This window comes from Euprymna scolopes, chromosome 40 (assembly GCF_053919585.1).
Source record: "Euprymna scolopes isolate OS-2025 chromosome 40, ASM5391958v1, whole genome shotgun sequence".
Lineage (NCBI taxonomy): Eukaryota > Metazoa > Mollusca > Cephalopoda > Sepiida > Sepiolidae > Euprymna > Euprymna scolopes.
Genome location: NC_136521.1, coordinates 71,189,758 through 71,205,498, shown reverse-complemented (window position 1 = coordinate 71,205,498; position 15,741 = coordinate 71,189,758). Strand labels below are relative to the sequence as shown.

The 15,741-nt window shown below is 34.0% G+C and overlaps 1 protein-coding gene across 32 annotated transcripts in view; it reads left to right on the top strand.

The window, feature by feature from the left end:
- The first annotated feature begins 6,919 nt into the window (after positions 1-6,919).
- Positions 6,920-15,741, top strand: part of LOC145265633 (calcium/calmodulin-dependent protein kinase type II delta chain-like) — a 705,488-nt gene continuing 696,666 nt past the window's right edge. For all 32 annotated transcript variants that reach the window (XM_080121704.1, XM_080121699.1, XM_080121701.1 and 29 more), the window contains exon 1: positions 6,920-7,061. In XM_080121704.1, coding sequence (XP_079977830.1) covers positions 6,997-7,061 — 65 coding nt within the window. In that variant the 5' untranslated portion in view covers positions 6,920-6,996. The remainder of the gene's footprint in view (positions 7,062-15,741) is intronic.

The following is a 15,741-nucleotide window of genomic DNA, read 5'->3' as shown; positions in this document are numbered from 1 at the left end:
GGAACCCAGGGGTGAAACTTACATGAGCTTGAAATCAAATCACCTCACCTGAAGTACAGAACATATCACACTCCTCACATAAAAATCGATTCTGAGTCATCCGGCAACACACACCCACTGAGAACTTTCCAATAAATGTATGGAACATCATTAAAAGCCCTCTCTATTCTGTAATCCTGCTCACATGTAAAACTCATCTCATATGGAGGCGACCAAATTTGATGTCTTGGAATGATCAGCTTTCCATGACAGTATAGGAACTCAGAATGGACAAATATAACATTATGTTGTAGAAGTACTGGAACCTGCAGTTATAAGGCTTCCAACACGCGAAAACTGTTTAAATACACATTTCTCTTCTGTCAGCCTACTTATGTCACAATATCTTGAGCAGCTTGATAGGATTGGAAATTTTATTGGGATCACCAACCTCCTGCTAAAGGAAGATGCAAAACCTTTCATCAACTCTTCATGCAAATGCAGTATCCACCTAAAATATAAATTGAAGGAGACAATTAACAGGTTCCTTGAGAAAGATGTGCTCCAGAAAGTTGAGGAACACACAGACTCATGCTGCAGTTTGGCATACAGCTCAAAGAAAAACGATCTCTCCAAATATGCTTGGACCCACAGAAACTCAACATCAGCCTCAAAAAATGCCTGTACAGAATACTGAGAGTGGAAAACCTACATCCAGTCTTTGCAAAAACCAAGGTGTTTTTTTTTTTTTTTTTTTTTTTTTTTTACATGGGAGTCACCATTTATCAAGGCCCGGAGGCCACCCAGGGATAAGGGTTATTGCGTGTACAGTAATCAATGAGATAGTATTGTAGTAATCATTAGTATTGGAGATTTGATAGAGTGTCTTACTTAAGGGGGCGGTTTGTCAGGAATTTGTTTATGTTGGATTTGAAGATATCCAAGTTGTAGTCAGGTGGGAAACAGGCGAACGGAAGAGAGTTCCACTATCGTGCACTTCTGAGAAAGAAGCTCTGCTCATGGAATCTACATTTGGATTAAGGCACAGATAAAGAGTGGGGAAAATTATTGACAGTAGTTTCAGCCAGACGGGTGTTTCTCGTGAAAGATTGGCGAGGGGAAGGGACAAGAGATTGGAGCAGACAAGCACTTGCCATGGAAATAATGATAAAACAAAGACAGGCTCGCAATGTCTCTTCTGTGAGAGAGAGGCTGCAGGGAAGAGAAAAGGGCATCCCCCACCAAACCACGAAGTCTATTTTGTACTCTGTCAAGGCAGGATAGGCTGTTTTTACCAGCTCCTACCCAGATGTGGCAGCAGTACTCCATTCTTGGACGTACTTGGCTTTTATAAAGATAGAGAATTGCATCAGTAGTGAGATATCTTCTGGAGCGGCAGAAGGATCCCACTATTTTCCCAGCGTCCCTGGCAACAAATTTGATGTACGTGTTCCATTTCAGATCAGGAGTAAAGGTCAAACCCAGAAGCTTGTCAAAACATGGAGCCTCCCCAAGACGAGAGCCATCCATTTCAATTGATGCCAGATGGGGATCAGAGCATTGATGATGTAAAGATAGAAGCTTGTTTTGGATGCATTAAAAGTGACCAGTCACCTCTTCCCCCATTGTACCATGCGCTCAAGATCAGAGGAGAGAGAATTAGAAAGAACTTTGTCATTTACGGCCTTTGATGTGTTGCCATAGATAGTCGTGTCATCAGCATAGATGTCAACGAATGATTTAAGTATGATCAGATCAGGAAGAGTTGGGCCCAGGATTGACCCCTGGGGGACTCCAGCATTAATACTGTGGGCCTCTGATTACTGCCCATCAACCACTACTCTTATGAACCTATCAGAGAGAAATAATTTAATGATTGAGAAAACATTTCCAGTTATACCGTAGCTGGAAATCTTGTGAAGTAGGCCCTTATGCCATACCTTATCGAAGGCCTTCGATATGTCAAGAGCAATTGCCCTGGAAAGGAAACCTTTGTCAAGAGATTCACTAATCCTATGTGATATAACAGTTAGCACATCTGTTGTAGATCTTGCAGAGCGGAAACCATATTGCATGTCGCTAAGAAGGTTGTTTCTGTTGAGGTGGTTGACTACTTCTCTATTTAATATGGATTCCAACAACTTACTCATGACACACAGGAGACTTATTGGTCCGTACTGAGAGGGAGATGACTTTTCACCTGAATTCTTAAATACAGGGCATACTGATGAGGTTTTCCAGAGTGTTGGAAAGCACTTCTCCTTAAGGCAACGCTTAAACAGTTTTGTAAGTATGAGGGCAAGTTCTGGTTGGAGCTTTTTCAGCACTATAACTGGAATGCTGTCAGGGCCAGTTGCTTTACTGGAATCAAGGTTCTTGATTAGCTTGGCGACCTCATGCACAGATATTTGTATGTTGCATAGCGTGTTGTCTGTTATAGGAGGAAATACAGGGAGTTGATGGCCATTGTCGCATAGGGTAGAATTAGCTGCAAAGTTCTTGGCAAATAGTCTGGCCTTGTCTGATGCGGATGAGATGACGGCAGGTCAATTGATGATAGTTGGAATAGAACGCACGCTTCTATTCAAGATCCTGTTTGCTATTTGCCAAAACTGGTGGGAACCAAGCCTCTGCTCAGCTACTTTGGATTTAACGAACTGAGCATATTGCTCTCTTGCATTTTTTATTACTCTTTTACAGTGGTTGCTGGCAGTCCTGAAAGCAGCTTTAGTCTTAGTGCATCTATTACGTTGGTAGCTATGGAAAAAGTGATTTCTGTGCACGATGACAGCAGTACATTCAGGGGAAAGAGGTGTTCAATAAACTTGATGCCAAGATGGGATACTGGTCGGTCCACCTGGATGAGGAAGTATAACTGTTGAAAACCTGCAAGACGCCATTTGGACGAGTATGCTAGAAGCATCTACCTTTTAATTTCAATGTCTCACAAGATATTTTCCAAGCAAAAATGGACCAAATCTCAGAAGGCCTAGATGGCATGGCCAGCATAGCCAATCATGTAGTCGTATTTGACCAAAACAATGAAGACCATGACAAAAATTTTCACAATCTCATGACTCAAAACAGCCCAAACTGGACTCAACAGCAAGAAGTGTTTCATAAAGCAGCCTAGTATATATTTTGTTGGAAACATGTACACCCCTATTAAAATTAAACCAGATCTGGATAAGGTGAGTAATATTAAGCAAATACCAAACCTGCAAAACAAAGGGAACTACAACATTTTCTAGGTATACTAAATTACCTTTCCCCATACATTCCAACCTTTATTAAACAGACTCATCCATTGCGTTGTTTTCTTAAATCCTTATCACTATGGATTTAAGATTCTGACCATCAAAAGTGCTACGAATAGCCCAAGGAAAAGATTACACATGACGCATTCCTTTCATACTACGATCAGACTAAACTCACATCACTGGAGGTGGATGCTTCACAGAAAGGCCTGGAAGTGGCACTGATCCAAGATGGTAAACCTGTTTCATTTGGATCCAAAACATTAACTGATAATCAAATCAGATACAGCAACATCAAACGAGAGATGTTGGCAATTGTGTATAGCATTCAACAATTCTACACCTAGCTCTCCAGGAAAACTTTTTTTCACCATCACAGACCATAAACCATTGGTTACAATATGTGCTAAACCACTGCATTCAGCACTACAGTGAATGCTATTAAAGATCCAGGGCTACCCATACCAAGTAATATACAGACTGGGTAACAAAATGATCCTTGCTGACACCCTAAATCGATTGCCTAACCCTAAAAACAAAAAAACAATTGAGCCAGATAAGAGGGCGGATAGCATAAACACTAAAATTGATGAAGATTGAACCATCAACTTCTCATTCAGAAAGGCAGATAATGCTCCTAAATGAAACAGCGAAGGACCCAAGTATGAATCTTGTAAAAGAACTCATATACCAGGAATGGCCAAATAATATCCGTGAATTATCTGCTGACATTCGATCATATTAGTCCTTCTGTGATCAACTTGCTGTCGAATCTGGAATTTTGTTTAAGGGCAAATAAGTACTCATCCCAGAATCCATAAGGGGAGACATTCTTTACCAGCTCTACCAAGCCCATCAAGACAGAGAAAACATGCTGATTTGCGAGAGAAAGTGAGAACTGGGTAAATATCAACAAAGATATTGAAAGGATGTGCAAGTCGTACACACTTTGACAGGAACTCAAGGATGCACACAGCCATAAACAACTTCACCCACATGACATTCCTTTTCAGCCTTGGAAATTCATTTCATCAGACCTATGGGCAACAATTTTGCTTACCAAGTACTCAAAGTATACAATTGTCAATGAAATGCCAACACCAGTAACCAGCAAAGCAGTGGCAGATAAAATGAAATATTATAACTCACTTTTTGGTTGTCCAGATGAAATCATGATGGACAATGGCCCACAGTATGCTAGACAGACTTTCCAAAGCTTCATTAATTCCTGGCATGCCAGGCATGTCACAAGCTCATCTCATTACTCCAGAAGCAATGACTTCATTGAGAAACATGTGAGATATATTAAATCAACAATAATAATAAAAAAAAAATACAAGAAATAAGAGAACTGAAATCCAGTTTGCCCTGCTACAGATTAGGGCAACATCAATAGACAACAAACCACCACTAGCTGAAATACTTTTTGGAATATCTGTACAAACTCAGCCGATCAAAACCAGGAAAGGAAGAACATTGCAAACAATTATATGACAGATCAGCAAGCACAAAAACCCATCATTACCATTATAGCGAAACCAGAAAATTACCACCATTATTTTCAGGGTAGTGTGTACAGGTATTAAATAAACTCAACAATACATGACACCCTGGGACCATTGTCAAGAATGATGAAGAACCTGCATCAATTGAAATGAATGTTTTTTTTTTTGGAGGGGGGGCTCCATGTTTTGACAAGCTTCTGGGTCTAACCTTTATTTCTGATCTGAAATGGAACATGTACATCAAATCCGCTGCCAAGGTCATTGGAAAAATGGGATCATTCTACTGCTCCAGTAGATATCTCACTGCTGAGACATATATCTACCTGTATAAGAGCCAAGCACATCCTATGAAGGGTACTGTTGTCCCATCTGGGCAGGAGCTGCTAATATTACTTATCTTGCCTTGACAGAGTTAAAAATAGACTTTGTAGCTTAGTAGAGGATGCCCTTTTAATGAAGACAATGAAAGGGAGTCTTATTTTAACAATTAATAAACGACTTTATTTGTCATCTTCGTTAGTAGTGTGTACAAGAGAGAAACGGCTTAGGAGAGTTCAGTGTTTGTGCACGCTTGTATTTATAGTAGTTGTAAAAAGAGTTCCTGATGTGGAGACAAATATTAGACATTAGTCAGGCGTGTTAAAAGAGAAAGAAAGAGAAAGGTGTTCAGTGCATAGTTTGTGGAAGCGTGCGTCAGATGGTAGGGACAGGACAAAGGGTATGTGTGTCGGTGTATCAATGAGAGTAGTTCTTTAGCATGATAAAGAATATTCCTTTGGGTCCCGCACGTGGAAATAAATGTGAGTTTGAAGAGAGCCATTGTTAGCTTGTAGTACTCACGTTTGGCCTAGGGCCAAAGCTCCAGGTGAAGTCTGCTGCTAGCTGAAGCCTGTGAGAAAGAGGAAAAAGGTTAATAATTTGGCCTTTTATGTACTCAGTCACGTGATTGAGAGCTGGCTTGTCATTGGATAAGCCAGAGAGAGAATGGATTTCAAACCTCGAGCCGCAAGAATTAGTTTCTGCCTGTGGTTGTAGCCAGTTTTGGCTGCTACATCCTTTTCCCTTCCCTCTTTTTCACAAAAGAGACGTTGCAAGCCTGTCTTTGCTTTATCATTATTTTCATGGCAAGTGCTCGTCTGAGCTCCAATCTATAGTCCCCTCCTTACTAAACTTTCATGAAAAACACTTGTCTAGCTGAAATTACTATCAATAATTTCCCCCACTCTTTATCTGTGCCTAAAGCTAAACGTAGATTCACTATCATGCTTGCTCTATCGTTTGGCTCTGATTTCTTAACTAAATGCTAACAATCATTGCTTCATTTGCATATGAGAATTATTATTATTATTATTATTACTTATTTTGTTCTTTTTACTCATGTTCACCTCTAACAAGGCATATTGCCTCTTAAAACCTAAAGGGCTACTATTTAGAATTTTGTCTAACAGGGGACTTGGGGGGAGTTAAGCAGCGAGATGTCTGTTCACATTACATTTAAACTTCTATAGGTGAGTACAGTCAGGGAAGCAGAAAGTAGGGAGGGAATTCCAAAGTCTAACAGACCGAAGAAAGAAACTTTGAAAGTAGAAGGTTTTCCGAGAATCTAGGCTTCTTAGCAGTGAAGAGGTAGAATTTTGCTGCTTGTTGGGTTAGTGGGCAGTATGTACGTCAAAAGGACACAAATACACAAATACTGAGTTCAACAGAGCACACCCTCATCTAAAAAATTTCCACAACATTATAATAAAAAGTTATAAAATAAACTCTTATATATATATATATATATATATATATATATATATATATATATATATATATATATATACCTATTTACTATGCCTCCCCACGGGACAGAGTTAGACACCAGGGTCGTTTTTTAACGTGGAGAAAAGGTACAAAAATAAAAATTGTCTCAGTCGTGAAGGATTTCTCCTCCACCGAAAGAGAACAAGAAATAGAAGTGCGGCATCTGAAGAACAGATACTACACTTTGATCTTGTCCCGAAGGCCAAGATATATATATATATATATATATATATATATATATATATATATATATATATATATATATATATATATATATAATGAGAGAGAGAGAGAGAGAGAGAGAGAGACCGTATGTGTATGTAGGTGAAAGCCAAAATGCACACGTGGGGCCGACGGAGGGGAGGGACTCGCGAGATCTCGTTGTGTTGCAGTCGACGAACGAGAAACGGCGAGATCTCTTTAATAGCGAGGCATTTACCGTATTCAACATGGCTACGACTGCAACGCTAGCGAAATTCAACGAAACTTACGAACTTAAGGAGGAACTGGGCAAGTAAGTAACTACAGAGATGAAAAAGAGAAAAATCCTTTACTTATAAAATATGTATGTTGATCTTTTTGGACCCTCGGTTTTATAGAAACTTGCTTTTTGAAATGTAATTCCATCACTTTCTCTCATACATAGTAATAGTAGTTGTGGTAGTAATATCATTATGGTAGTATTAAAAATGGGGAATGTCATGTCCGTCTTATAAAAAAAAATTGACAATTCTAGCTAGCACCTGCCTTCTAAATAATTCTTAGAATAATAAACAATCCTAAATAATTATATATTGATAAATATATATGAGCTGTTTTATTATTCAAAGTTTATTTATTTTCCATCAATTTAAATACGTCTCTTATTTTTTGACAATTATGTCGTCTGCCTCCGAAATAATTGCATATAATAACAAACAAATAAAATATATAAACTCGAATATTTTATGTCTTTTTAATACGATTCATGCGTATTTCTTCTCCTTATATATATATATATATATATACATTAGTTTTTATCATTAATTTCAAATTTTTCTCTTCATCTTTTAAAATTTTAGTCTACTTAAGAATCAAGTGTGTGTACGAATCGGGACCCATAGCTGCCAATATTTACTCAGTAACATTCGATGACAACCCCTTGATCTCTTAATACTTACTGAAGTAAAATAAATAAAAAAAACCGAAAGGCAAACTCACGAAATGAAAATCGGGTTATGGAAAAGAAAAAGAAAAACAAAAACAGAAACATTTGATTTATTTACATTGTTGCATTTTATTTTGTGTGAGAGGGGGGGGACAGGCATTGTTACTTTGTATTTATTTTCGTTTTTTGTAAATATTGTTTTCATTTTCAATCATGCGAGCAGTTTTTTTTTTCTCTGCTAGTATTTTGTTTAATTTTCGATTTTTAAGCGATTGCCAAGGCTCTGAAGATATGACCCTCTCATCTTGGCTATTTTTTTGTTGTTCTCGCGTAACACTCGATACAACTTGTTTTTCGAACTGAATAAATGCTTTGAAATAAGTTATACCACTTATCCAGTTATGTAGAAAAGGAACTTGCCTTTTATAACATTCTATACTTTTTTTTTACCACCTTTTCGTTTTGTTGAGTAAATAATACGAAATTCATGAAATGGTTTATCTTCGTACGATCAGATTAAAATATACAATGTGTATATTTGAAATATCTCTTTTTCAATTTTAAAAAGTTGTTTCTGATTGTTGGAAAATTTGAATATCATAAATCAAGAATACAAAGTTGCAGCAAACCACGCGAACGCAACAACACTAATACTACTAATAAAAACAACGGCCAGTGTATACTGGTTGTCCAACCTGCAAAGGGTGTTTATTCCGGAAGCCGTTTTTAACATGGGGAGGATGAAAATAAGTTTGTCTTTCGGAATAAACACCATCCCATGTTAAGAACACCTTCCCATGTTAAGAACGGCTTTCGGATTAAACACCCTTTGTAGCTGGATCACTAACCAGTGCAGTTGCAAATGCAATGCACATTGACCAAAACAACAAATAAACTGTCACTCTAATTGAACAATTGATTTTGAAAATAGCGCCAGAAAACAATTATAAAAATTAATAAAAAGCAACATTTTACAAAAAAAAAAAAAAATACAACATAAAAATCTAAATATATCATTAAAAAAAAATTAAAAGGCAGTAAGTGATATTCTCTTTCAGGAACCCTAATCTAATTTTGTGTGATCGGATGTTGTAAGTCGTTACCGGATTTTACCGAGACAATATTTGCAGCCATTGGGGCTGATCTATATAAGCACTAAACTATATCGGTACTCATTGCACTTATTGATCCGTGCGTGCTAAAATAATGTTATTATTTAAAAAGCCATTCTTAGCATGGGGGGGGTGTACCTAATCTGTACTTTAACATTACAATTGAATAAAAAACATATAAAACTTTAATTAAACTTTGAAATACGATTTAAAAAAATAGCGCGGATCAGTAAGTGCATTAGCATTATATCTTCATCTTCAATAAGTTTAATCTCTTTCTCTCTCTCATGTGAGCGTGTAAGTATGTCTATCTATCTATAATGTGTGTGTCAATTTTCATTGCTTTCATCTGAAACAAAATATTATTGCATTAGTTATTATTTTGATGTTTTTCAGTCTTAAAATCATTTAGTTTAAACTTGAAAACAGCCCCATTAACCTATTGTTTATCGAAATCACGAATGCATTTCTATATTTTTCGTAAATTAAACCCAGCTTTAAAAGTTCTATTTACATTATTATTGTTCATTTTATGTAAAATCTATTCTCATTACCGTAAAAAAAAAAAAATCTATATTAATAAAATTATAAAACAACCCTTCGCTTGTTTCTCGTCTGTACGTAACTTTCACTATTTATTAAGCGATTATTTAAATCTACAATAGTGTAAAGAAAGTTACCAAAAAAACTTTTCAAAAATGCTATTTTAAAAAATGATTCAATTACAAAATTAAATCTAGCAGAATGCATTTTTGTTTTTTCGTGAGCAAGTCCGCCATTTTAATCTTTTAAAATTGGAAAAAGCGATTAATTATTTCTGAATCGTTCGACGAACAGTCAAAAATTATATTTTTTTCGAAGGACTTTTCAAAATTTTAAATGAATTTTAAAAGCCTTTAAACTGGCTTTAAAATTCGCAGCAAATTTTTACCTATTAAAAGCGTTGAATATTTTCGGAGTTATTTACAAACACTGTTCGTTTACAGATTTAAATTACATAAACTTTAATTAATTTAGTTTTATAACAATTTGGTTCAATTAATAATTTATCACCAAATAAGCCGTTCTAGTTAAATTTAACTGTCCAAATTCTATGTAAAAAAAAAAAAAAAATTAAATTAACAGGAAAGTTTAAAATAAAAATAAAATGCGAAACAAAAATGAAAGTAAAACTACTCCCGGACTATACCGAGTCGATACAGCATGGTTTGGTAACATCCAAATTAAATTTGACAAATAAAATAAAGATGTTAATCTGTTGACATCTAATGTATCGTATTTAATTTTTAAATGATATATATTTCACGCACTTGTTAATATTGTAATAATTTCTGGCATTTTTATTTTGTAAATTTTTTTACTGCCCCCTCCCACTTTTTTAGTACCCGGAGATTTACGAAAAATGCAGGAAATTATTACATAATTAACTTGTGTAAATTTGAAAAATTATTTTAAGTAAAATAAACATTGATCATTATTATACAAATTTGTTAGTAAAAAATTAAGTACATTTTTATCTCCACCTTTTCCTATTTCGATAATACAGTATTATCAAATTTTCAATATTTTCAATAAAATAACTACTTAATTCAAGATTAACTTAAAATGGTAGAATAGAAACTATCCACTTCATAATAGTCACTGTATTTTAAATTGGAAATTGCGAACCTAAAATTTTAACTCATTTCAAAGTGTTTTTAACATGTTTTATTAGCTGTTTGCTCGTATTATATATATATATATATATATAAATTACAATTAAATTTACCAAAATGATCGGAGATGGTAAAACTAAAGTATTATTATAAATATTAAAGAATTAATATTTATAAAGTAATCTCAACCAGATGTAAAAGCTCGATTCCTCTTATAAAGTAATATTAATTCTTTATTATTTATAATATACTTTAGTTTTACCATCTTGGATCATTTTGGTAAATTTAACTGTAATTTTTATTATATATATATATATATCCCCAGCCGTATAACTTTTGGCGGATTTTTTTATTCTTATAATTTATATAAAACACTTCAAACTTATTGTTAAATTTTTTTATAACATAGCTAATTATTGACTTAATAATTTAACTGTTAAAAAAAAAAAATTTCAAAATAAAAACAAAAATATCCCAATGAATTATTGATTTTTATTATTTATTAATAATTAAACAAATTGTTGAAAACAAATTATCCCCCCCCCCTTAAAAAATTCGGCTTAATTTTTTAATTTTTTATTTTTTTTGATTAACGGTAACACTAGTTCGCAATTTCCGATTCAGATACGGCTGCCCTGACGAACTGATGAACAGTGTCTATTTTATTCACAAGGCATTTTCTCTTTAGATTTCTCTTTAAAAGGAATTTCCAATTTATTATTTGATACAATTCATTTCACCGAACCACATTTTAGTAACAAAATTGATTGCTACTTACTTTTTTTTTTTTTTTTTACATTTCAAAAAAAAAAAAAAAAATAAAGTGAAAATCACTTTGAAAATAAATTCACCAATTGCCCCCTCCTTTTTTTTAAAATCAAACACAATTAAACACAATTTAAAATCTGTTTCTTTTTACCAAATGTCATGTGATGTGAAAGATGCTGATATATGATCAAGATGAATCTTTTCCTATTAAAAAAAGCAAAAAAAAAAAAAAAAAAAAAAAAAAACACCTGTTTCTAAATTAATTCGTACAAATTTAAATAAATGGAATTCTTTGTATATATTCAAGCTAAATTTCGTATCAATTCTAAAAATTATCATTCATCGAAACAATTACATTAATTTTAATGTTAGACGAAAATTTGCAAGCGATTTTTTTTTTCAGCCAACACCAAAAATAGTTCAAATCCATTTGTAGACCGCATTTGCATGAATTTTCCGATCCAGTATAAACGCGAACATTCCATTGATTAAATAATTGAAATACATCTCCGTTTTTCCACTCCTCAATCAATATAATAAGTATTAAGTGTGTAACAGTTATAGCTTTTACGTGAACACGAAGTTAGGGATCATTTTTCATCAGATGCATATAACAAAATCGATCCCTCTTACTGTTAACACCATTATTGCCTTGTTAGTAGCAGTTTCATTTCGACTGATTTCTGCTACTAAGAATTGTGTGTTAGTTTAGACTATATTTTTGTAATTCTAAATTTTAATTTGTTTCTTATTTTGTATATTCTAAAACGTATTAGTTTTGAAGAAATTAAAAAAGAAATTACTACATTTGTGATGATGCTGAAGATTGAAATTTTCATTTCTCCAAAATATAAAAATATTTTTTCTATTTGTTTAGGTACTAGTGCACTTATTGATCCGTGCTGAAATAATAACGTTATTATTTAAAAAGCCATTCTTAACATGGGGAGGGTGTTTTTAACCTTACAAGTGAATAAAAAACAAAACTTTAATTGGAAATACGATTAAAAAATAGCGCAGATCAGTAAGTACACTAGCACCCTATTTTATTTATTTTTATTTTAATCTTCTGTTACTAGACAATTTTGAGTTTTTCTAAAATATAATTTTTTAGAAAATGAATGATTATTAAAAACAAAATCAAACTTTGACATTCATTATTTAATCGCTATATTTGTTCATTTAATGTGTATTTTTCGTCCGTTTTTTGTAAATATATTTTACAAATAATCGATTATTTATTGCAATAAGAATCTAATAGCTCAAAAAAGGTTTAAAAAATCCTATTAAAAATACTTCATTACGAAATTAAATTCACCAAAAATTTGGATCCAAAATGCATATCAGTTTCTTTGCAAACAAGTCGATCATTTTAACCGTTTCTTAACCGTGATAAAACAAAATGAATGAATTCATGATTTTACAAAATTTGAAAGGAATTTGGAAGCGTTTAAATTGTCGAATAGAAATTCATTTTTGGCTTTAAAATCCTCACGTAGTTTTAAAAGCTATTTAATGATAAAGTAATAATTAAATTTAAATCTTAAAATTTTATCAAATAAATAACACTCGGTCAACATTGGCTAAATACAGTATCTCTTAATCTTGAATTATTTTGTGAAAGCAATTAATGATATTAACAAATTAAAAAAAAAAATGAAACAATTTGATAATTTGAGCGACATTTTTTTATTAAAAAGAATATTCAATCAGTGTTTTTTTTTATTTTTTAACCCAACAAACCTGGTAGACTAATAAGGGGGGGGTACTACTAAGTACTAAATGGTAATTAGGGGGTCAGGTATCACCTCTCACCCTTTCACCTCCGCCGAACTGGTGGGAACAAATGATTATTTAGATCACCATCTATTATTTGTTGTTGTCGCACTTGCTAATGATAACCTTACACCCCCTTCCCTCGTCTTCACACAATTACTTCCTCCTTTTTTAACGATCAGTTTGTGTTACATTTGATGACGTTAATTCTCCGTTATCAATTCTCTGGAAAGAGAACACGCATTTATATAAGAGGAAAAGCGATGCGACATTTTCAGTCTTAAAGTATCCAATTAATTTAAGAGATTTAAAAAAGAAAAAAAAATATATTGATCATTTTTCTTTTTTCTCTCTTTTTTTAATTTTTTTTAACGCAACACGTAAAAGCGAAAAAAAAAAAATATGGAAAAATGTCAGCATACCCCCGCCCCTCCTAGCAGGTGACACTAGTCCATGCGCGTGTGTTAAAGCAACCGCACCTACTTGATATAGCTATGTATGCATAGAGAGAAACCTAGATGTATAAAGAAAGATATAGAAAGATGTTTTTTATTTTATTTTTGCTTTCGTCGACAAGTCGGTTTCAGGCGATGTATGTGATCTTATAGCCACCACCTTCGAGGTTTTTGTCTGACCTCCTCAGAATCACCGACCTATTCAAATTTGATATGAATAAATAACATTGACCTAAACCTCGACTTGCCGATATAAGAGATGTAGACTTACGGAACTGTCTTCCTGCTGACCGTTTTCCTCCTACTTATAATCTTCACTTTAGATATTAAGGCCTATAGGCATCTCGTGTCTTTGTGATAATCATCTTTCGTTCTTGATAATTTCTTACATCAAGTGGTTTCATGTATTGTCTGGAACGATTTCCATTAAAAAAAACCAAAAACGTATATGTGCACCAGAATTTACGAATACCTAATAAAAGTAAACTTATGATGTATAAGCATAAAAAATGGACTTTTCTGAATTGGAACAAATCCGATACAAGATAAAATCTTGCACATGTAAAGTGCTCAATATTCTTTCAGATAGCTATATAATAATAATAAATAATAAACAATAGCTCTAATTATTATTGTTGTTATTATGTAATGTGAAATAGATTAATATTATACAATAAAATAACCTACTTGAAATTGAAAAAAAAAATAGCTTCATTATTTTGTTCCTTTTAAACCAGAACAATTTTTAATAGGAAACCAACTCCAGTAACTCATGTACAAATGCAATATATATATTTCAATCTACAGTCAAATGATGCCGTAAATGGTTGGTAACATGTAATGCTACTACAACTAGGCTTCTTTCCTTTAACAACTGCAAAACATTTTCTCTACCAACGATTGCCATGACAAATAACACCTTACCTAGAGCTTCGGTCTATTCACAGACAACATGAATTGGAACAAATACATTGAGGCTATTACCAAGGCTGCTGCAAAGGTGGGCTCTCTCTACCGTACTAAAAAATTATTCATACCAGAGAGCAACCTCTATTTTTACAAAGCCACAATTCACCCATGCATGGAATATTGTTGCCACATCTGGGCTGGTGCATCTACTAGTAGTCTCTCACTTTTAGACAGGGTCCCAAAATGTCTAAAATTTAACAGGTCCCTAATCACTGTCCTATCACTGCAATGTCGCATCTCTGTACTTGTTTTACAAGTAATTTAATGAAACATGCTCTGATGAACTCATGGTACTTGTACCTGCTTGACATACATACAAACAACAAAATCCCACCTCTCCAATGTTGCGGTCCCTACATATCAAAAAGCCTGCTACTCTAATAGTTTCTTCCCTCAGTCTGCTAGACTTTGGAATTCCTTCCCTATTTCCTGCTTCCCTAATTTTATTAAACTGCAGAAGTTTAAATATAATGTAAACAGACATCTTGCTGCTTAACTCCCCACAGTCCCTTATTAGGCATGATATCAAATAGTAGTCCTTTACGTTTCAAGTGGCAATATGCTTTGTTTGGGGTGAAAAAGAATAATAAAAAAATAAAATAATGTTCGTCCAATCATCTCTAATAGGCTCTGTGATATCTGCTTTGTGCTATGCATGCTTTCGAAGTAGAATTTCTGTATGGTTTATTACGATTGCGTTCAAATAGAATTTCAGGTATACTTGGTCATGTTTGCATTCAAAATAGAATTCTCGTGTGAACGGTTGAAAAAGCTTGTATTTAGAATAGCATTCTCATGTAATCTATCATGCTTGCGTTGAAAATAGCATTGTTGCATAGTCTGTAATGTGTTGGAAATAGCATTCTTGCATGATCTGTCACGTTTGCCTTTTAAATGTCAAGCTTGCGTTTGAAATGGCATTCTCGCGTCGTGTGTCACGCTTGCGTTGGAAATGGCATTCTTGCGTGGTGTGTCACGCTTGCGTTGGAAATGGCATTCTTGCATGGTCTGTCACGCTTGCGTTTGAAATGGCATTCTCGCGTGGTCTGTCATACTTGCGTTTGAAATGGCATTCTTGTGTGGTCTGTCACGCTTGCGTTTGAAATGGCATTCTCCCATAGTCTGTCATACTTGCGTTTGAAATGGCATTCTTGTGTGGTCTGTCACGCTTGCGTTTGAAATGGCATTCTCCCATAGTCTGTCACGCTTGCATTTGAAATGGCATTCTCGCGTAGTCTGTCATCCTTGCGTTCGACATAGTATTCATGTGATCTGCCTGTCACGTTTGTGTTGAAAATAGCATTTTAAAAAA